The 22,803-nt window shown below is 47.8% G+C and overlaps 1 protein-coding gene across 2 annotated transcripts in view; it reads left to right on the forward strand.

Moving 5' to 3' along the window:
• ZDHHC5 (zinc finger DHHC-type palmitoyltransferase 5) overlaps nt 1-22,803 on the forward strand; it is an 825,906-nt gene that overhangs the window by 194,822 nt on the left and 608,281 nt on the right. For both annotated transcript variants that reach the window (XM_069629025.1, XM_069629026.1), the window contains 3 exons: nt 20,606-20,727; nt 20,863-21,020; nt 21,104-21,276. In XM_069629025.1, coding sequence (XP_069485126.1) covers nt 20,606-20,727; nt 20,863-21,020; nt 21,104-21,276 — 453 coding nt within the window. The remainder of the gene's footprint in view (nt 1-20,605; nt 20,728-20,862; nt 21,021-21,103; nt 21,277-22,803) is intronic.

Genomic DNA, 22,803 nt, shown 5'->3' on the forward strand with positions numbered 1-22,803 from the left:
TGCACCTTGAAAGGACGCACATGTCACTGACCCTATACCTAACTGGAACCCACACAGGCCTGGCAGTTTATCTGGCATGAAGGCTACACCACCTTGCTTTTAACCGCATAAGCAAAGGTCTTTCAGGGTACCTTAGACTTGCACATCTGACTGACAAAGCATTGCACTGTGGATCGTTTACCTCTGACACTGCGTCTCAGGTGTGTTCAATCATCCAGAGCACCTCTGTGTAAGAGACGTGAATGAAAGCTAGGGACGTTGCTATGGACTCTGCCATCTTAGCACATGCCAAATTGCGGCATTTCTATATGCTTTGATGGTCTTTTCAGCATGCATGTTCATTGAAAAAACACCAAAGTATGAAAGTCTATCCCCTCCATTCTTACTCCCCTGCTTGTAGGTACTCTGCAGAAATGATTTTACTCATGTCACTTGTATGAAACGATTACCGTAGCCTACCATTTTTTGTTAGTGGAAACTGTTTACCACATTTTATCAGTGAAGGCCATACAGTGTGCAGCAATCTGTTGATGCCTTTGAGTAGGCGTCTTTTTAAGGAGGGATCCCTATGGCTTAGGGTTTTTGGCTATCTGTTCTCATTTCGCTGCCTGTTACTTTTTATTCAATTAGGAGCCACAAAGCCCACCTAATATGTGAGTTACAATTATTGCAATGGAGAGGGGTTGGCAAGTCTGAAACTGATGTAGATCCTGAGTGTTTGGCTGCACGTCATGTTTCGCCGAGCAGCCATTTACTTGTCAGGTTTATGCCTAATATTCGTATTGGGCAGAATCAAGGCAGTACAGAGGATGATTACTTGTAAACTGTCCTGGAATGTGCAAGAGCGAGTCCCTCACCGTCTGTACCGTGCTCTTATTACTCCCCATCTCTGCTTACACAACTACCATACCTCAAAACATCATATCTCTGACATCATCTACCGACCTAACATCGCCGCCCCCCACATCAACTGCTCACCCACCCTCACCCCTCCATCGATGTACCCAACATTACTCCACCTACACACCCAACCTCGCGCTATCATGTTACCCAGCCCACATCACCCAGCCCACACCTCTCCACCCTACCACTACCTAACCCCCCACACATGCCACTACCTCACCAGCCAACTCAACTGTACCCTGCCACTTCACTCAACCTTTCCCACATTTTACCTAACCCAAGGTATTTTCTTGGCATGGCAAGTTAGATCAATATTACGAAAGTTAAATGCAATATGCATTTGGAAGTGCTTTGTAAGTGCCTGTTGGCTGCCGTACCTGCCCTGAACTCCATTGCCTTTGGACCAAGCATCTGCTACAACGAAGACCACGTTGGATTGTTAGGACACAGGGAGCCCTGCCCCTTCTAACCCGGAACCACTACCTAAGCAGAGTGCACATGCACATTTGGAGGGTGCTTTGTAAGTGCCTGTTGGCTGTTCGCTGTGTCGCTGATAGCAATAGCCCACATCCCCTAGCCGATATACCTCTTACTCCTACGTCCCGTCCCCTTTCCTCCATACTTATGAGACATTCCTCCGTCCTGTGGGACGGGATCGGAGCACTTTGTAAAAGCATCCAAAATTTTGCAAACATTTTATTCCTTCCTCTTTTTACGTGGGGCCCGGCACGCAGCTGTAGCCCAGCCCATCTCGGCTCCGCCCCACGCATCACCCATCAGTCCTGTTCTCCGCTCGTTCGGGACTGGACGCAGTTGCATCCGCGGAAGATCTTCTTCCCTTTTTTTTCCCTCCTCTCTGGCCCTCGCTAGCGATTGTGTCATGTACTAGTCTGTCGTTCAAACTAGACTTTCCAGATTGTTCTTCGTGTCACTGACGCTTAGCGAGGGCGGATCTCCATCCTCTTTGTTTAGAGTGTTTGGGTCCGAACCACCGTTGGGACTCCTGTTTTTATTGCGATTCCCTTTCGGTCCGGGCACTTCAACGTCAGTTGGTGTTAAGCAGAATCCTGTGCAGTGCCCTTGGGGACCACTACACACAATTAAGACCACAAGTGGTAATACAAGTTCACCTTTGGTACACGCCTGTACTACTATATAAAAGTGGTAGCAGTAGCGGAGCAGCCAGGCTTATCTCAAGAGTATATGAGCAGTAGCAGAGATTACACAAAGGGACCACAATTACTGTGACTCAAGCGAACACTGACTCAAGGTTTCAGGTAAAAAAAATGTAAGTACATTTATTTTCAAACCATTTGTTATAAACACAACACTTCTATTAATTCAAAATCACACGTAAAATACCCTACCACCAACCAATTAACTTTGGTAAACTCTAACTCAAGGTAGGTACCCTATCTTCCTCCAATGGCGAAGGGTGCACTTTGCTAGGTAACCGTGCAAGCTATGTGGATGGGGGCCATTTTGGAATTCACCACACGGTTCGGAGGCAAAATGACTGGTGCTTTGAGGCCGCAGACGCGCTCGCAAGCGCTGCGTCGGATCCCAGCTGGTCTACTTGGATCGTCGTCCTGTTGGCTGGAGTGCAGCTATGTGCTGTACTCTGGACGGACGCCTCTGGTACATGTGGGCTCAGATGAAGGAGGTGCAGGATGGGGGTCCAGGGCTTTCTAGAATTGCAATTGCAGACATCATTGATTAGGAATCTAATCATGGCCGTAGAGAAACGGAGAACTATTTATGACAGTAGAGAGATTGTGAAATCCGAATCAAGAGGGACTAACATGCCACAGGATGGGGGTTCTGGAGAGGTCCAGCTAGTCAACAGCAGTGATTTTCCTTTGCTCCCTCGGCATCAGACCCCAATATGTGAATCCAAATAAAATAATTAAACAAATACAAAGTTCATATTCACTCCACAGGCCATAAAAACAGTGAATCCAGAATGGTCATATTCTCCAAAATCAAAGACTGAACCTCTATCAAAAAATATTAAAACAAAGGAAAGGGCTATAATAAAGTTGCTCCGAACACTTGGCGAAATTTTGTGAGAGAGGACTTGGCTGAGATGGATAATGTCACTAATCTGGATAGATCTGAGGATGATACTGTGCTATGTAAAGGTGACAGAGGTATCCTCTCCACAGTCATTATGACAAACAATGAAGAAGAGAAAAAACTAAAATCTAAAAGGGAAAGTGATGACCCCAGAAATAAATAAAATCAGGGGAAAGGTTGCTTGCTTAATTATTTTCCCAAAAAATCGGGGATTGATGAACAAGGTAAGCCGAAAACTACTTCAGATGCTGTGGGTGGTGGCAATATAAATGCCACTAATGAACATTACGTGCTGCTGAAGCTCGATCTGTACTTGAGACAATTTTGGAGAAAGTTAAAACAGGAATCCCTTTAGCCAATTCTTTTGGGTCTGTTTTAATTGCTTAACTCCAGACTTGATAGTTTCACCGCTTTGTCCCGAATACTTCAAACGTCTAATATCTCTGTTACAGGTATTCATTTGCCTCACCATGTTATCATAGGAGTGTCTATATGTTACCCTGTGCAAATTAGTTTTTACCCCTTCTGTACCTATCGCAGTAAACATTTTCCCCATATGCTGGACAAAACCATCATGAGTATATATACTTCGTTTTTCCTGTTAAGTTATTCCTTTAAGAAAATCAGGAACCTACTGATTTACTTTCTGTATATTAGTCTTATGCCATTTTAGACTGATTTATGATCAAATTGTCTACATGTCAAGATCTAGCTTGTTCAATCCCCAGATCCCATGTAACTACCAGCATACTATGATCACTATAGTGTGTCTGGAGAATTTTGAAGGAGGGAGCCACCTTTAACCAGCGCTGCGACATAAAGACATAGGGCCTCATTACCTGTTGTGCAGAATGCGTTTAATGGCGCCAGCGCCGTTAAACACATTCCGCACTATTACGAGGTCCCCTCGCTGGACCCGCTTTGGACGTCTGGTTTATCCTCTCTGTTCCCCAGAGGACGTTTTAGAGGTGAGCAAACACGTAGAAGGGGCCTTAAATCCTACCCCTTTCTCATATGCCATCTGCCAGTTCTAGGCAATGACGGGCCGCTGTAATCCCAGGCAAGTCCCAGTTCGTGTGGGGTTTGTCCGGCATATTAGAGCTGCTGGGTTTATCCAGACGTCCATAGCGGGTCCCGCGAGGGGACCAGGGAGCTAATAACGGGGCCTCTTGTAATGGGCCCGTTGTTAGCTCCCTCCCCATTCCCATTGAGCCCTATGGGGGCTCGAATGGGGAAGGTCCAGGTCCCGTGGATGGGGAAATACCGGGCCCGCCATACTCGGAATGGCCCGGTATTTCCCCATTCAGGGAACCCAGACCTGGACGCGGTTTTGGAGGCAGCCATGGCGACAATAGTGCTTTGGCTACCTCCAAAGTCGTAATGAGGCCCATAGTCAATACTCAACATTTTCGTACCGTCTGTCCAGGTCGGTTGATAGTACTGCCCCTCCTCTACATCATACGCTGTCGTCCATCCCCAATTACGAAACTAAGTGGACCATTGATCACCTTGCACCCACTTTCTACCTCCCCACTCACAGCGCACCGGAGGCAGCCCTCTCCTTTCGCACAGAATTGCACCAGTACAATCTTTTAATTGAGAATTCACTAGGTCCGAGTCCCGAACGATATCAACATTTAAATCACCCACAACTATCTCCTGAAGTCCCTCAAATTTAACCATTTGAACTGAAACATAGTTATTCAATTTCTCCAGGACTTCATCTAGATTATTTTTGGGTGACCAATAAACATTTATCAACTGCATATTAACAACACCTAAGCTGCATTTGATTTCCAACAAGAGCGATAATATTCCCTGTGTAACAACCATAGTAGGTTACTACTACTATCAATATTACAGGAAAGGGCGTGGAAGTCGGGAGTAACCCCAATATATTTAGCAGCGATTGACCTACACATGGCTTTTGATCTCGTGGACAGACACACTTTTGGGGAAAATTGAAAGCTCTGGGAATGCTGGGTAACATTTGATCAATTCTCATCCATTTACGTGAGGACTCGCAAGTTCAAGTCCGTCTGAACTAGGACGGTCTGCTTACAAATCCAATTAAGATACTGAACGGCCTAAGACAAGGGTGTATATTCGCCCCCATGCTTTTTAATTTGTACGTTTCTGATGCTGGGCGGTATTTGGATAATGCTGCTTTTGCTCCATCTAAAATATAAGGCAGGACGGTAGCCTGGTGTGCATACGCAGACAACTTACTCCTTATGCACCAATGTCCTAAAGGTTTGCAGCGTATGATTTCAGCCTTTAGTCTTTAGACAAGAGTAAACCATCTTTGTATAAATGCCTCTAAAACAACTATTATGGTCCTTTAAAAATTGTAAAACAATAAAGGGTTTTGCATGGAATATTAGTGGGGGAAAAACTTTAAATAAAAAAGACCATGAAATATTTGGGTTTCCCAATCTGTGATTCATTCAAGAAATACCAATATTGGAACCATTTAACAAAGTAGGTCTACAAATTACTCAAATGAGAAAAGTAGACAACACATTTGGAAAGTTTTCAATAAGCCTGTTGCTTAGATATTACTCGTCGAAAGTTATTCCTAAAATAATTTACGGGCTAGGAATGTTTCCATAAATTACAATTATAGATCTTTCCATATTGGAGTCAACGGTTTGGAGGACATTAATGTATTGGCTTCCTAAATCGGTACCTATTGAAGCTATCCGATATGAGTTGGGTTTGCTATCATGGGGATCTTTGGTATAATGGCGTAAATTGTCATTGTATAGAAGACTGATGTCTGACACGGGTGAAAATCTTTATGGGATATTGGGTGCTGGTCTTAAAAAGGGTATTACTAAGGTTGAAATATTGTTAAAACTTGAAAAGGTCTACTTGCTGACAATTGATTTGGGTCTGGAGTCTAATGTTTTAATGGATAACCCATGTCGGGTAAAAAAGTTGCTCCAATTATCTAATTGTGCAGCGACTATGGACAAAGTGGTTTCTAGCAAATTATTTTCACTGTTGGTTACGCACCAGAAGCACTTGGGTCAAGCAGAGACTTACCTAATTAGATTTCCAAATAAGAGGTTGCGAAATAATTACATGAGTTTCCGTTTTAACGTCTGTCCTACGGGGGAAATGATGGCAATAAGAACTAGAGTACCATCAAATACTGTACTTGAGGCTTCATGGTGCAGATTTTGTAAACAACTGACGGAAAAGGAAACACTGAGACATCTTCTCTTGGACTGTAAGACGTAACCTCAGAGTGCATAAAAGCCTTCTCTCAATTTGTGTATGGTATAGACTGGATTGATTCTAACTGATTATGGTATCGAAATGATGCATGGAACATTGGTCTCCCTTAAACTGGCGGTGGTACGCTACTTGTCTTTAGTATGTGGTGTACGTACAATTGACCAAGCTAACATAAATTTGAAGATTGAATTGGCCGAGATAAAGATTTTGGATTGAAACACAGTGAAATGTAGGGGTTAACATTGATTGGGATGTAGGAATGGGTACAATTTAGAAATCTACTAATGTTAGGTTTTGTTGGTACAGTGCTTTTGAAAAATCTTATATTTTGTTATGGATTATGATATGAAAGATTGTTTGGAGATTTATAAATTTGTGAAATTTTAATGTTTTGTAATTAAGGATGTTATTAGATTTTATTAGTCTGTTTATTTTGTAAAGGTTTGTTTTACAAACCATAGACATAAATAAAAAATAAAGTTACTGTACCCTCTAAATCCTTAAGGCGCTTCAGAATAGATTTTCGTTTTATGGGAGAGTTTAGACCTTTCAGGTTCAGCAAGACAAAATTCAAGTTCTGATGGGGGTACCCCTGGACTTTCCTCATTCACTGCAGTGGTTGTGGGGGGGTGGAGGGGGCAGTCAGGTGGGTGAGAGTTGCCATCCAAAGTGTGAAAATTCCTGATATCTTGGTCCAACTGATGTTTTAACTAAATTAACCTAAAACTGAGTCCAAACAGTGAACTCCAAACTTTCCAGTTGCCAAAAACTGTTGGTGAAACATCCCAAGGGACTTCAGATGACATCCTCCTTGAGGTCAGGCACGGGCCGTGTGAAGTCCGTCTTAAGCGCTGCAGTATTCGATGTTCCCATGATACCAGTAGACCAGGGTGTCTGGTGGGGGCTAGTGGGTCTTCGCATCAGCCGACTCCCTGTGGCTCATGTGTGTGAAGGCAGTTTACCCGAGTTGCGGCCCCTCTGGACCAGACCGAGCGCTGTGATTTCGGTTGGAGGCTCTCCGCTCCTGCACGGGTATTTGGTGGGGAGCTGCCTCCCTTGTCTGGTGAAGAATTGTTCAACATCCCCCCGCATCTTCTAGGCATGAGATCGACCGGGAAACCCCCTTAAATGTGAACTGTACAGAGGTGGAAAACAGCCAGCAGTATCTGACCTTTTGATCCTGCAAGAAAAGTTAGGGGCCGGAGAGCTCTTCATTTCTGTATTGTGGCAGTCATTAGGTCCTGGAAGATCTGTAAGGGAGAACCCTTGAACATCAGTTTGTTTCGGGTGCAACCCACCGCTAAAATATCTTGCTTCGTCGTGTAGAAGTGGATTCAGGTTATCATATCTGGTGGGTATTCTGAGTCCAGCCCCCTGCGAGTGTGCAATCTGAGTGCAATCTAGTAGAAGAGGCTTCTGGACGTGTTGCAGGAGAGATTGAAACAGTCCCCTATGTACTCTGACAAATCTTGGTCTTGAACTGATGAGGGCACCCCTCTGATCCGGAAATTATTTCTTCGGTCCTATTCTCCATGTCCTCTTGTTAATGCTCCAGGGTCTCATTCCTGTCTGCCAAGGCCCGGATTTTCTGTTGTACCTCTAGTAGGGTGGCTGCGTGATCTCCAGCTTGTTCCTCTACGTCTCTGTCTTTGTTCCAGTTCGATCACTCTTTGGTCCTTATATTCTAATTTGGTAAATAGTTCAGTCTTGCAGCTGCAAAATTCTGATTTAATGTTAGGCATAAACGCCTGAATGTCCTCTTTGGTGGCTAGTTGCCTGGTGGGGCCAGATGGGGCTCAAGGCAGGGACTTTGATACTTCAATGTTTTCCCCTTCTCTGCTGGGAGTAGCATGGTGGGCCTTGGAATGCTTAGACATGTTGATGATCCTAGGAGTGAGACGTGTGGAATCTCACTTTACTATAGGTATTCTTGTCTCCCAACAGTTGCGGTTCACCAAGCGACTTGCTGCCTCTCTCTGAGGGTGTGGTATGATAGGGACCCCCCACCTGGGGCACCAAGTCCCTTACACGAGTGGCAGTTCAACACCGCGTCTGGCGGTCTCTGCTGGATACCGCAAAATTCAATGTAGGTTCTTGTCCGGTCACCCTAAAGGTCTTCCACTACCAGCAGATCCCGGGTCAGGATGTAATCAGACGAAGGCAAATAGGATTTCAGAGATCCCTTTCCCCTTGTGCGTTGCCTGGTGTTCACTGAAAGTGGGGTTCGCTTCAGGAAGTGTCTCTTCTGCTGTTGGAGATGCACAATGGACTAATCTGCTGTGTAAGCGGAGGGCTTGTGCGTTGATCCGTTGGTGAAAGGAGCAGTGGGGGGGGGGAAGCAGGCTGAAAGTGTTAAACGTTGTGTTTCAGCTTTTAGGCGCGGTCTTCCCCCTACGTGCCACCTGTCTTCTAGTGAGCACGGGTTCCATTCCGTGGGTCGTTTATCGTTTATGCCTTCCACCTGGCGTTGGGGGACTGCTGCGATTTGTTCGCCATGAAGGCGGAAAACCGCTTGCTGCCCTGGTGCTGGATGGACGTCGATGGCATCAAGGCGCAGGCCATCAGAGTCCTGCTGGTGAGGGCACAGCGGAGGGAACTGCCACAGACGATCCGTGACGCAGGGCTCCCTGGGGTGCTCCCGCAGCAAGCATGTCGCCGTCTCTCCTGGGAAGGCTGTGCACCCCCAGGGCTGCACGACGAGTGGGAGAGATTCAGGCCCTATCTTGCAAGCCTCCATACTTGACTTTTCATGACACAAGGATAGTGCTTAGGACGCACCCCTCCTTAATGCCCAAGGTGCCGTCGGACTTCCACCTCAACGAGCCCTTGGTGTTACCAGTTTTTTTCCCGTCGCCTTCGACGCCGGCCGAGAGGACTTGGCACTCGCTGGATGTAGCTAGAGCGCTGAAGTTCTACATGGACCGCACAAAGGGTTTCCGGAAGACGTCACAGCTATTCGTGAACTTTGGGTCTGTGAATCAAGGGAAGGCTCTCTCGAAGACTTCCATTTCCAGATGGCTCTCGGGCTGCATCATGCATTGTCAACGGTTGGCAAACTGACCGCTGCCCCGCCGTCCGAGAGCCCATTCGACCAGAGCGATCGCTGCTACCACGGCGTTCCTGTCTGGTGTACCCCTGCTGGACATCTGCAGGGCTGCTACGTGGAGGTCGACGCACACCTTCACAAGATTCTACTATGTCGATCGGGACTCCAGGGAGGAGTCCAGGGTCGGCAAAGCAGTGCTGCGCAACCTGTTCTCTTAAGGTGAGCCTGGTGAGGCGGTAAGAGATGCTTAATGTTGAGTTGTATTGCTTAATGTTGAGCCTGTTGCCACCTCCCGTGGTTGTGCATGTGTATACTGCTATGTATTCTTTTATTCATGAGCATGTGAATCCATGCCAGACCCCATGCTGGAGAAGGAACAAGTTACTTACCTGTAACTGTTGTTATCCAGCATGGGTCTGGCATGGATTCACATGCGAACCCTCCCACCTACCCCCCTGCGGCGCTTCACTTGGTTATACTGCCACTTGGCGTGCTACCAAATCTGAGGATGGCTGCCGGAGGCGGGGCTTAGGGAGAGGGCAGTCATTGGCTGGGGGCAGTATGACCCAGAGATCAGTGATTGGTTACTACTAAGAAAGACAGATCAGATGCTGCTTTTTCTTTACCGAGGATTCCCAGCCTGACGACTGGGAATATTCATGAGCATGTGAATCCATGCCAGACCCATGCTGGAGAACAGTTACAGGTAAGCAACTTGTTCCTTGCATTCCTTTAACGTTAGAGGGTTACCATTCTCGAACAACTTAGATTGGGCTTGGAGCCCCCACTGGGTCTAGTTTCTAAAGTTCACAGTCTCCAGGCCTGGGGAGAAGTCGGGGTTTTGCAAGACAGGGCTCAGCCCCATTGGTATTTCCTTTTTCTTGATTGCCCAATCCCAAGTGCTCAGAGTGGCCCTGGTTGAGAAAAGTGTTGTTGTCCAGTATTGACGCGTTTTGCCCTGTGTGTAGTAGAGACCCTATTGGGGAAGGCAGGAGGGGGGAGGGGTCACCTGGCTTGTTCTATGTCTGTTTATCTTGGCGTCTTTGAGTTCTTGGGCCACGCAGTAGCGTTTGTCAGTTAGGCTGCTATGTAGTAGCTATGAAGTTTAGGAGCTTTCATCCCACCCCATTTAGCAGCTCTGGTGAACACCTTCAGTGGGATACAGGCCCTACCCCCTTTACATATCAATTTGGAGATTTGTAGGTGCTTAATGGGTTTCCTTGGGAGCAGAGCTGAACATAGGAATAGGAATCTGGGCAGGAGATTCATCTTACGTGCTGTGATTCTCCCCAGTAGCGAGATCTCCTGTCTCTCGCATCTCCTGAGATCTGCCTCCAGGTGGGGCGAGGGGGGAGAGAGATAGGGGGTTTGCTGCATAAAGTGGTTTTGGGTCTGCTATCTTATTCACCCCAAGGTAGGCCATCGACGCAGAGCTCCATTTAAGTGTGCATGCCCCCCGGAGACCGTTGATCGTTGCATTGGTCATGTTTGCCCCAATGCCTACGATTTCGCCTAATTGACGGCAAAGCCTGCCACCTGTTCGAAGGCTTTCATTTCCATTAGGGCCGCCTGGAGGGAAGTCTTGCTGTGGGAGAGAGCGAGCATAATGTTGTCTGCGTAGATAGAAACTTTGAAGTGTTCCCCTTTTAATTACAGCCCTGTAATGGCGTAGTTTCTGCAGTTCTCTGTGTAAACGGCTCCATTAGGCTGAAGATTAATAGGGAGAGTGGACAGCCCTGTCTTATTCCACTTGAAAGTGGGATGGGGGAGATAGCCTTTGGTTTTGCCTCAAGGAGGTTTTGGGGGCCACGTAGTTGGCCAACAGCATTTTGCGGAACATGGGCCAAACTGGAATGTTTCCAAGGTGAGGTGCATGAACGTCCAATCTACCCGGTGAAAGCCTTTGCGGCGTCCAGAATAGTTATGGCCAGTTCCTGTTGTTCTAGTGTGGTCACTTTAATGAGGTTGAGGGATTGACTGATGTTGTCCCCTGTACACCTTGCCCTGATTAAGCATGTTTGGTCCGCATTGATAATGGAGGGGAGAATCATCGACAGCCTGTTTGCTAGCACTTTGGAGAAGATATATGCGTCAATGTTAGGAAGCGAAATGGGCCTGTATGAGGCGCTGTTCCTAGGATCTTTTCGGGCTTCAGCAGCATGATAGTGGTGAATTCCTGCATTGAAGGCGTTATAGTCCCTGATTCCCGGATTGAGTTCAGGAGCTCTGTCAGGGGGGCCTATGAGAGCTGTCTTGAAAAGTTTATGAAACTTGGGTGAGAAGCCATCGGGGCCTGGGGCGCTGGGTTTTAGGGCTTTTATCACCGTTTGTACCTCTGACAGAGATTGGGAGGTCCAGTGCCTTCCTGTCTGCTTCAGATACGTGGGGAAGGGCTGCCTGCAAGATGTATTGTTCCTGTTGTTTCAGGGGTCGGTGGGGATGGCTGTCATGATCTTAAGAAGTCTGAGGCTAATAGCAACATTCCTGTACTGGGGAGAGCCCTTAGGATTCCTTACTGCCGTGATTGGGTTCCGCCACTAAATTTTCGCCAGCTTGCTGACTAAAAATCTGCTGGCTTTATTGCCATTGCCATTGGCGTAGCTTTGCTTTGTTTTGATGAGGGTCTGGGCTGTATCTTCTGTGTAATGCGCCTCCAGTTTGCTGCAGGCCATTGCGGAGGGCTTTCGCCACTCTGGCGGAAGCCCTTTCTTAAGATTTCTCTTGGGCGCCGCTATGCCCTCCTCTAGTTCTTTCAGTTTCCCACGTCGTTTCCGGTACGCCGCCTGGGCAATGAGCTCCCCTCTGATGACAGCCTTCATCGCCTCCCATCTGGTGGATGTGAGACCCACTTGGGTTTCCTTCAAATAGTTGTAGATCGCTTTGGCTATGACATCTCTGTGGCATGTTGTGTAGCATCGGGATGTAGAGGGACCATTGCATCTCGTGGGTGGGGCAGGGTCGAAGATCCTCGCTGTCAAAACTACTGGGGCATGGCCGGTTAGCACTTTTGTGCCCATAATCACCTCCTCGGTAAACTAGAGCAGTTGAGGGCTCACCAATAGCAAGTCAATTCAGGGAGGAGGTGCGGTGGACGTGGGAGAAAAAGAAGTCTGTTGCCTCTGGGTGAAGGACCCTCCATGAGTCCACTACCTCCAGCGCTTTGAACAAGTGGAAAGGCCCATGGCAAGTTTGAAGTCCCTGGCCGTGGGTTGGTTTGATTTGTCCAGTAAGGGGTTAGGGACCCCATTAAAGTCTCCTCGGCCTTCGTTGGGGGGGATAGACTAAGACCAGGGTGTGCATTTGGTCAAATAGATCGTTTTACCACCATGCATCTTCCATCTGGGCACTGCAGAGGCTCCTGCTCTGTGAATGAAGTACCTCTTGTCGATAGAATCGCTGTGCCGTCCCTCTTGTGGCCACTGGAAGCTAAGTATTGTTTGGGGAATGCTCTGTCTCATAGTCGCAGATAGTATACTGGAATCAGGTGGGTTTCTTGGAGGAAGGCCACCGAGATGGAGCGGCGAAGAGTGGATTTGCGTAGAAATGTAGCGCAGTTTCTGATGTGGTGGGGCGGCTTCTCGTGGCTCATCCTCAGCTATCGTTGGGGTCAGGAAGAGTGGTTAATAGTCGGCTGCTGCCCTGTTGCAGAGTACTGTCTCTTGCTGCCACCAGGGTTTTACGGTCTTGTAGGAAGGTGGAAAGGGGGCCTGAGAGCAGCTACGACAATCCAAAGGCACAGAGCTAAGTCCTGATCAATTTGGATCGGGACCCCCTGGAAAGTTAGGTTTCCTTGCGAACGGCTTGCCGCCATGATTTCCTGCTTTGTGGAGTAAAAGTGAACCTGGTGATCACCTCGGGTGGGTCTGCCTCTGCCGTCTGGGTGCCTCTCCTGCTCTGTAGTCTGAGAGTTCGGTCCAAGAGGAGTAACGCTTTATCACCATCAGGGAGAAGAGCTTTAAAGAGATTGCCCACATAACCCGGAAGAGCCTGGTCTGATATCAAAGCTGGCACCCCTCTGATCCTTATGTTATTCCTGCGAGCCCCGTTTTCTAGGTCCTCTTGCTCGAGCTTCATCCCTAGGTTTTCCTTGTTAAGGGCCTTGAGTTTCCTTTGCAATTCTGCGATTTTTGTTGCTTGGTCCTCGGTCTCCCCGACCCTGCGCTCCATCTACTCTATTCAGTTATCCAGGCTTTCTAACTTGGCTGAGACTTCGGTCATACAACTCCGGAACTCTGTTTTAATGTCTGCCAGGGGGGCCTGTGACCCATTGGCCTGGGGATCTCTCTGGCAGGGATTTGGGGGGGGGATTGAACCGTGGTGTGCCCTGGGTCGGCTTTTTGTTTTTTTTCCAACGGCTGTAGCATGCTGGTGATGTCTGTCAATTTACGCGGCTTTTGGTGCTTGGCCATGTTTAGCTTCCGATGTACAGGTGGCTGCCGTGGGTGGGGGGGGGGGGCGAGTGGTTTGAGGAGCCGGACCCCAGGCACCGTGGAGGCACCAGGTCGTGTTTGGTTTGCTTCCATGCCCCCAGTCGTATTGGCTGTTGCCCTCTGTACTTTAATAGCTGCTGTGGGGGGGGGGGGGGGGGGTGGACCACGCTCGGGGGTCAGGCTGGGAGGATTCTTAGGGTGAGAGCCCTCTCTGTTGTGTCCTCCCCCCTCACCCCCTCATTGACTTCCTGGTGGTTTTGGTCGGCTCAGGTGGTGCTGTATGTATGGGGGAGGAGGTCCCCAAACCCGCCAAAGTTGGTTCATGCTGAGAGGCGGGGAGGCGGGGGGGGGGTCAGATGCCGATCTCAAGGGTTGCAGGCCACTACCCTCCCGACCCCCCACATCCCTTTCGCTTCCAGCTCAGTTGGAGGCTGACACGCTCTTACCGGCTGAGTTGTGCGCCAGGCGCTGTGTAATTTTTCTCTGCTTCCCTTCAGCCTGGTGTCCCGCTCCTCCTCCTCTGTGTTTCGTGATCCCAATAGGAGTCAGTAGCAGGATCTGCCACTGTGTGTCTTGATGGGCTGAATTCCCTGAGCATTTTGTCATTTGGATGGGGCCCACTGCTGTTGTTGCTGGGGCTGCTCCCTGCTGTACCTGCTCCCTGCTGTACCTGCTTGTGAGGGCTCGCTGCCCTGCCGGCCTCCGGTCTGATTTCCGATGCCTCTTGGGGTTAGCCTCTGGTGGCCTATGTGTCGCTCCGGTCTCTCCGGAGATTGGCGCCTCCTCTCGGGGCAGTTGGGCCCGGTGGGTCTTGGTGACGTTTGGATGTCCTCCAGGGTGCCGCCCAGGCCCTGCCTGCCCCGCTCCACTTATATACCAGGGGGTGGGGGGGGGGGGGGGTCAGGCCGCCAATGTGTACTTTTACGATCCGCCCCAGGGACCCAGCGGGCACAAAGGAGCTGCGTCGCAAGCAGCTGCAGGCTGCTCCTTAAATACTCATGGCGGGTGCCATTTTGGGATGCCGGAGAGCGGGGCTGGTGGGTGTTTCTTTACTCTGCTTCGTTCCTGGGCTTGCTCGCTCCGATTTTCTCCTCCCCTACTGCTTTATCGCTTCTCGGGACTCTCCCCCATCTGGGGCATAGTTTATTTTCCCCTGCAAAACATTCTGGCTTGAGAAGTTAGCTGCGGACTCGGGCGTCCCACAGAGGCTCCTAAAGAAGTCACCGCATTGCTGGCGCTTCAAGCTACCCCCCTGCTGCCATGTTTTTATTACTTTATTGTTCATGTTAACACATGAAAATGTTTCTTTTGCCATTACTTTTAAAATTTCTGAAGAGAAAACAAATCATGAGTCCCAGTATGATCTTTTCAATTCGATGGTGGGGGAAAAAAGGGCTTAAAAACATTTGCCAGAGTAATGAACATTTAAGAACAAGTATCGCGCTGCACAGGAGCAGTGCCCCGTTCATCCCAGGTTGAGGTAAGGCTGTGCACCTTTCGCATAGAGATCAGTTGCTCCAGCTGACCCCCCACAATCGTGTGGCTTGAGCCTGCAGCCCGGTCCCACAATTGCAGGGAATGCGCCTTCCGAAATATTGTATGAAGAGTGCATCCGTTGCATTCTACCCACTAGCTTCTGATTTGAAACCGCGTGGGTTTCTCCATTGAAAAGATGGCTGCCTCAATTATTGTTACATTGATGCTGAATCCACCTTCTAACGACGTGACTGGCCATATTTCAGCATTTCTGCCCAACCACTGATCGCCGGCAGGCGAAGCCGACCCACTGCTAAGGCGCCTGACTGAGACGCTGTAAGCCTCGGCCAGGAGCCCTACATCTACTGCCTTACCGAGCACCATACCTCCAAATCACCTGGAAGCAACCCCCCACACCTCCCAGGACTTCTCACCCCACCACATGCGTCCTGGTAAGCACCTACTGCTCCTTATTGGACCATGCATCGTGTGTGCAATCACTCCGCATCCTTGAGCGCTTGTCTGATTGGCTGGCGCCTCATAGCGCTCTCCGACACCTTGTTAACTTTTAACATTGATTGGTCGCAGCGCACAACTGCTCGCCAACGGTTACCTCTATTAACGTTCCCTACGGCACTCCACAGCACTAGACCTGCACGCCCCTCCGGCACGCGGCATTGTATAACCGTTTCTTACTGCCCTTCTATATGCTGGCATAGCTTTAAGCCATGCACCACCTTCCACTACTAGCCTATGCACAGTGAAAGCCAGCAGTGCTGTCGAAGAAGGCCCATTGCGCTTCCAAAGCTGCACATGTATCTGAAACACCCCACTATTTGCGTGTTGTGTTTTATGCGGTGTGTGTGCACCAACACTGCTCTATTCTCCTATGCGCTGTCATCTAGTGATCTCCTCAGTCTGTATTGCACCTGCCTGCATCATCACTAGTGCCTTACTTAGACTGTAATGCACATGCCTCTTTACTAGTGTCTTGCTCAGACGGTAGCACACCTGCCTGCCTCATTGCTAGTGTCTTGCTCAGATGGTATTGTACCAGCCTGCCTCGTTGCTTTTCCCTTGCCCAGACTGTGGTGTTCCTGCCTCCCTCATTATTGGTACCCTGCTCAGACTGTATTGTACTTGCAGTCCAGCCAAGCACTGTATTGTACTAGCTCCAGCCTAGCACTGCATCCAGTCCTCCAGATCTCCTCACTCTCACTCTTGTCCAGCCACTCGCTTCCGAGCCATGACTACCACTAAATTCCTTCCTGCCTTACAGACTTACGCACCCCTAGATACACTGCATCCAGCCACTGACACCACCGTATATCGTATCTCCCCTGCAGAACGGATCACCCGCTTTGCCTCCCCACCAACTTCTCTGATTCCATGCCCTCTCAGTCTAAGAAATGCAAGACTAGGCTCTCGCCTCTACTGTAGGGTGATGACTCACACTGCACCTGCCCCACAGAACACCTAATGGGTCCTGCGCACCACTAACCTCTACTACTCCACCTACGCCTACCTGCCCCCACATAGTGACGCTAGTGCCACCTCGCACCGCAATCCTCCACAATGAGCCCCAGTCATTGATATTACAACCTTTAAGGGAGCTCTTATTAACGCACGCTCGCTGGTTGCCCACCCACCTGACATTGCAGACCTTATTACTACCAACCAACTGGATTTTCTTGTCGTTACTGAAACCTGGCTTCACCTAGCTGCAGGTCCCACCTTATCACTAGCCATTCCTGATACCTACACAATCGTTGGATTAGAGGGAGACACTGGGAAAGGTGGCGGAGTGGCCTTCATAGCCAAATCCCACCTAAACCTCAGACAATTCTTAAATTCATGCCTACCCTCAGCAGAACTCCTCTCAGTTAAACTCACTGTCTGACACCTGTACTGTCCTACTCCACCTCATCTATCGACGCCAATGAGCCTGGTCCTCCTTCCAGGAAGACATCACCCACCTTCTAACCCTAAATACCAAGCCATGCTCACAAATCTTACTGGGCGACCTCAATCTAGGTCACCATGACCCAAATGACCATAGCGCCTCCTCGTTGGACGACACCATCACCCAATTAGGCCTCTCTCAACTTATCAATGAGCCTACCCATTCCAAAGGTAGAACAATGGACTGGTTAGCTGAATCCAATTGCGACGTTACCATACTCGATAATACACAATGTGCCTTGTCAGACCACCACTGCATTAACTTTTCCATACCTAAAGGTACTCACATTAACACGCCTGCGGTCATCACACCACAATCCTTGTCCAGGAGCAAACGCAACATAACCTTGGAGAACCTTTTACCGTTGCTTCAGCCTATCGCTAACCTGCCTGCTAACTCAGATACAGACCCATCCTCTTTGGTCGACCTTTACAATGTTACATTGGAACAATCCTTAAACCAAATTGCCCTGCTAAAACTGAGTAAGGCTAAACCTGCCGCCCATTTAAGTAAAAGGTTCTCTGCTGAACTAAAAGCGCTACACAATATTAAAAACTTCTGAAGCCAGTTGGAGAAAAGCTTCCTCTTCTCCCAACAAAGAAAGGTTCTCTATTGCGGCGGCCACCTACAAAACAGCCATTTCCAATACTAAAAAGGATCTACAATTTCAGAATGCTAAATCTGGTATTAAAGAACTCTTATCCATTCTCAGAGAACTGCAGTCTCCTGCGCCACCCCTGAAGGCCGTGTTAAGGATAAGGCTTGATGTGCTAACATCCAGCAAGCCTTATCGGGCAAGATAGCACTTCTTCAATATAAAATCGAAACAAAAAAAACAGCCTTGTCACCAATGCCCACTCATGCAATGTTCCCATCCCTCCTGCCCCCAGTTCCACTTTTCACCAGTAAATGTGAAAGAAGCGGCAAACATAATCTCAAGTCTCAAACCATCCAACTGCAAGGGAGACTCCTGCCCAGCTACAATTATTAAGGAGGGTGCAAAAGAATTGGGACTCTTCATCACAGCCTTGATTAACTCTTCTTTCAAAAATTCCTCAGTCCCCAACAGCCTCAAAGAAGCAGAAGTCATGCATCTACTAAAAAAACAAAAAAAAAAATCCCAACATACTGACAAATTACAGACCCATTACAACAGTGCCATTCCTCTTGAAGATATTAGAGTGGCCTATCTCCAAATTCAAAACATTTGGAGGATAAAAATGTTCTAGGCTTGCGACAATCCGGCTTTAGACCCAGGCATGGGACCGAAACAGCCCTTTTAACCTAAAACTCCAAATGCATGAAGACAAAGCCCAGGGTAACCTGGCCATCCTGCTCCTGCTGGATCGTTCCGCAGCTTTCGACCTGGTCGACCATCAAATCTTGACTAAACTCCTTGCCACTGCTGCAGCATTCTCACCAGACGCCTCTAACTGGATCCAATCCTTTCTTTCAAATAGAATGACTAGGGTCTTCGCACCCACGGTGGCTGCCGAGCCAGTTCCTATCCAGTGTGGAGTCCCCCAAGGTTCTTGTGTTTCTCCAACGCTTCATAACCTCTTCACGAAGCTCCTCTTAGATTGTCTTGATGATCTGGGTGTCACTTACACCAGCTATTTGGATGACACCCTGGTCCTCATTGCTCTCACTGGTTGCTATGAGAAGGTCTTTGTAACGCTAAATGAAATCTATCTAGAAATACAAGCCTGGATGGCTACACATAGCCTCTGCTTAGACGATAAGACGGAGCTACTGATCGTTGGCACCCAAGTCAGTTTAAACAAACTCGACCCCAGTTACCAATCATTCAACATCGACAGTAATATCATCAAGGTCGCCAAAGAGGTCAAAATCCTTGGCTTCTACTTTTTTACTCCACTCTCTCCCTCAAAAAGCAAGTCAACTCTACAGCCTCCACCACAGCTCATACTAACAAATTAATCAACTCATGCAAACCCTTTCTGTCCACAAACAGCTGCCTCACCCTAGCCAGAGCCCTGATTTTATCCAAACTGGATTATTGTAACACCATATTCTTAGGTTCCACCATTCACAACCTGAAAATATTACAAATTCTCCAGAACCACGCCCTTCGTTGCGCATTAAACATACTGCATACCAATCACATCTTCACCATCAGACGGGATTGACATTGGTTACCAGTACGTGACAGAATTAAACTATGCACGCTTGTCATCACCCACAAATGCTAGTCTATGACAGCACCCCAATACTTGATTGACAAATTCTCTAGACACAGTTCCACTAGACCTACGAGATCACCCTATCTACACTGCCTTAATATACCCAAGTACAACCTGAAAACAGCAGGTGGGTCAAGTTTCCCAGTGTTAGCAGCAAAGTGCTGGAACACCCTCCCCCACAGTCATTAGAGCGAAACCTTCCTTCTGGTCTTTTAGATATAAAGTTAAGCACTTGCTCTTCACCCAGCTATGTTAACTCACCACTCCCTCGATATGTATCTTCAGCACTTGAGTATGGCCTGCCAGTTTGCCCTTAATTACTGCATCTGCACTACTGATATGCCTTTCACCATGTCGTCTTCAGTCTGTGGTATTTATCCTCCTGCCCAACGTCTCCCTCGTATACCCAACATTTGCCATATTACATGTAAACAGTTCACCATGTAACCTGGTCCGTATGCCTGCTGTTCCAGCCACTCTGTAACCTGGTCTTTACATGTCTGCATTCTTCACCTACTGTAACGCCGACCAACCAGGTCTTCACAATTCCTTTGCTACTTTTTCCTCTTCTGTATTGCAACTGTAACACATGCTCTATGTCTAAGCGCCTAGATACTTCGGGGTTAGGCTGAGCTATACAAATAATAAACTAAACTAAATGGGCACATTAGAATGTGCCGTCAAAGGTAAGAGTAGTGAGATTGTGCTTATTTGCAACTATGTGGTCAATGTGACATTGATTTTCTATGCATATTTCATACAGGGTCCCTGATACAAATTTGGACCCATCTGTTAAATGAATTTAGGCTCTCATGCTATCATTATACCATGTAATAACTGTGCAGTTAATTGAGTGATCTCAATCGATGACATTTCGCCCACCCACTTGAAATAGTCATAACCTTGTGTGGTATTATTTTCTGGTTCTGCTTTCACAGGAACCAATCTCCAATTTTGCTGTTGCATTCATTACGTTTTTTTTGTTCTGCCCGCTACTTGTGATGTATTTTATTTTTTTTGTGGTCGGATGCAAGTCTTGTAGGATTGTTTTCCCCAGGGCTACTCATTTTGCATTTGCTTTCCAGTGTGCGTGCGCCTGATTGCTCCAAGAGTTGTACCAACAAGCATTTAGTAAGGGCACTTGAATATCAAAGGTTGGGGTAGATGTGTTAAATAAGGTCTTAGAATGCATCAGCAAATAGTCGATTTTCATGGTGGTCCTTATTTGTATCATTGGTTTCTAATACCTTTCTCCTCTTCACAGGTGTCCATGGCTCAGTTACTCCTTGTCTGCTGTGATCCCCATTTACAATGCCTTGGTTTTCCTTTTTGTTTTGGCCAACTTCAGCATGGCCACCTTTATGGACCCTGGCATCTTCCCGAGAGGTGAGTACAGCCATCCTGCAGTGCACCACTGTAGGGTTACTTTTAAGAATCAAATGAGGATCCGAGTGAATAGTGCGAGCATGCAGGTATGAGAGAAGCCCTACTTACTTCTTATACCCCTTCTTTCTCGCACAGCTGATGAGGATGAAGATAAAGAGGATGACTTCCGTGCCCCACTTTACAAGACTGTGGAGATCAAAGGCATCCAAGTTCGTATGAAATGGTGTTCCACCTGTCGATTCTACCGCCCTCCCCGCTGCTCACACTGCAGTGTCTGTGACAATTGTGTTGAGGTAAGAAATGCAGGGATTTCTTGATAGCTAACTGGGTAATATCACTCAGACCAGTCATACTTTTTTCCATTTTCTTGTTGTAGGAGTTTGACCATCATTGCCCATGGGTGAACAACTGTATTGGTCGTAGGAATTACCGCTACTTCTTCCTCTTTCTCCTCTCCCTCACCATCCACATCATGGGGGTCTTCGGCTTTGGCCTTGTGTACGTTCTGCACCATGTGAAAGAACTCTCCAGAGTTCACACGGCTGTCACGTATCCTTTTATTAATGTGGTATACACGGGCATTTGTCTATCCTATTCGGGCAAGTGAGTTTAGGCTTCAGTCTGTGGAAGGAGGACATCTCACAATGTAGTTTTTGTCCTATATCTTAAAGGACTGAGGGCAAGGCAAGCATTTTCTACATTTGTTGCAGTATTCTCTTTGTGAGTTTGAACCGCTGATTGTCCTACTATGGCATGGATTTGCTCTTTGACTGTGAAGTTGTGCTTGGGATGTGTAGGCTCTTTTTGTGTGGGGAGGCTTCCAATTGAGACAAGCCTAGGGATTGCATTGGCTGCTCTGTTTCAATGTCTCCTAGAAATGCAATTGTGTGCTGTTTTGTAATGGTGTGCCCTGAAGAAGCAAGTTTGTGAAGCTATGTCCTAGCAAAGCATTCTGTCATACTTGAGCTTCTGTTTCAAGTTAACACAAATATTATAGTCCGGCATCAAACCGGTCTGCCATTTTGTGGGTTTAAATCCAAGTAAAGTCCATTTGTGACAGAGCATCGTTGCTCTTTGAATTATGAAAGGTTGTGTCCGTCCCATGGATTGAGGCATGTGCAGGGGTAAAAAATGGAATTCATGGAGATAGCTGGAGATAGCTTCTGTGTATCAGGATCTTCCTCTGACCAGGAGTTACCTCTCATAACCCAGGCGCTATTAAAGTCCAGTCTCATGAATGGAGTGCCCGAACGTTGGCAGAACTTACTTTTTTTTCAAACTGTTCCATGCACCTAAAAATGCTAGTTAAACCCACCTTTCTATTGTGTTGCACGGTTTTGTTTTTCTTTGCTATTTCTATTGAATTATCTCTCTTGCCAATTTGATTTACATATCTCCACATATTCTTTTAATTACTTTCCCTTTTTATTTCTTTTTAATTCTTTTTCTGACACTTCGTCATACTCCTGCGCCCCGTCCCCTTGCCTCCATACTTATGGGACATTCCTCCATCCTGTGGGACGGGATGGGACCGGAGCACTTTGTAAAAAAAAATGTGTCCTTCCTCTCTTTTTACGCAGGGTACCGCACGTGGCCGTAACCCCACCCTCCTTAGCTCCGCCCAGCGCATCACCCATCAGTCCCTTTCTCTGCACGTTCGGGACTGGACGCACTTGCATCTTCAGAAGATGTTTTCCTTCCAGTGTCCTTCTCTCCAGCTCCGGCTTAGCGGTCGCGTGCTAGTCTGTCTATGCTGTTTCGGTTAGATTTTCCTTCTTCCTGCGAACGACGCTTCGCTAGGGCGGATCCCCATCCTCTTTGTTTAGAGTGTTTGTGCCCAAATCACCGGTGGGACTCGTGCTTCTACTGCGATTCCCTTTCGTTCTGGGCACATCCACATCATCTGGAGCGGTGGGAGGTGGTGTGTCGGCGCGTTCCTCCTCCGCATTTTCAGAGTTTCATCGACGAGAAGAAGAGACGCCCGGTAAGTGCTTTAGTTTTTAGGGCACCCTTAACGGGGGACTTCTTCCCAGGCTCTTCCCGGTCTGGGAGGAGCTTCAAAATCTCTGTTAACGG

This window comes from Ambystoma mexicanum, chromosome 12, assembly GCF_040938575.1.
Source record: "Ambystoma mexicanum isolate Mex_15411 chromosome 12, UKY_AmexF1_1, whole genome shotgun sequence".
NCBI lineage: Eukaryota > Metazoa > Chordata > Amphibia > Caudata > Ambystomatidae > Ambystoma > Ambystoma mexicanum.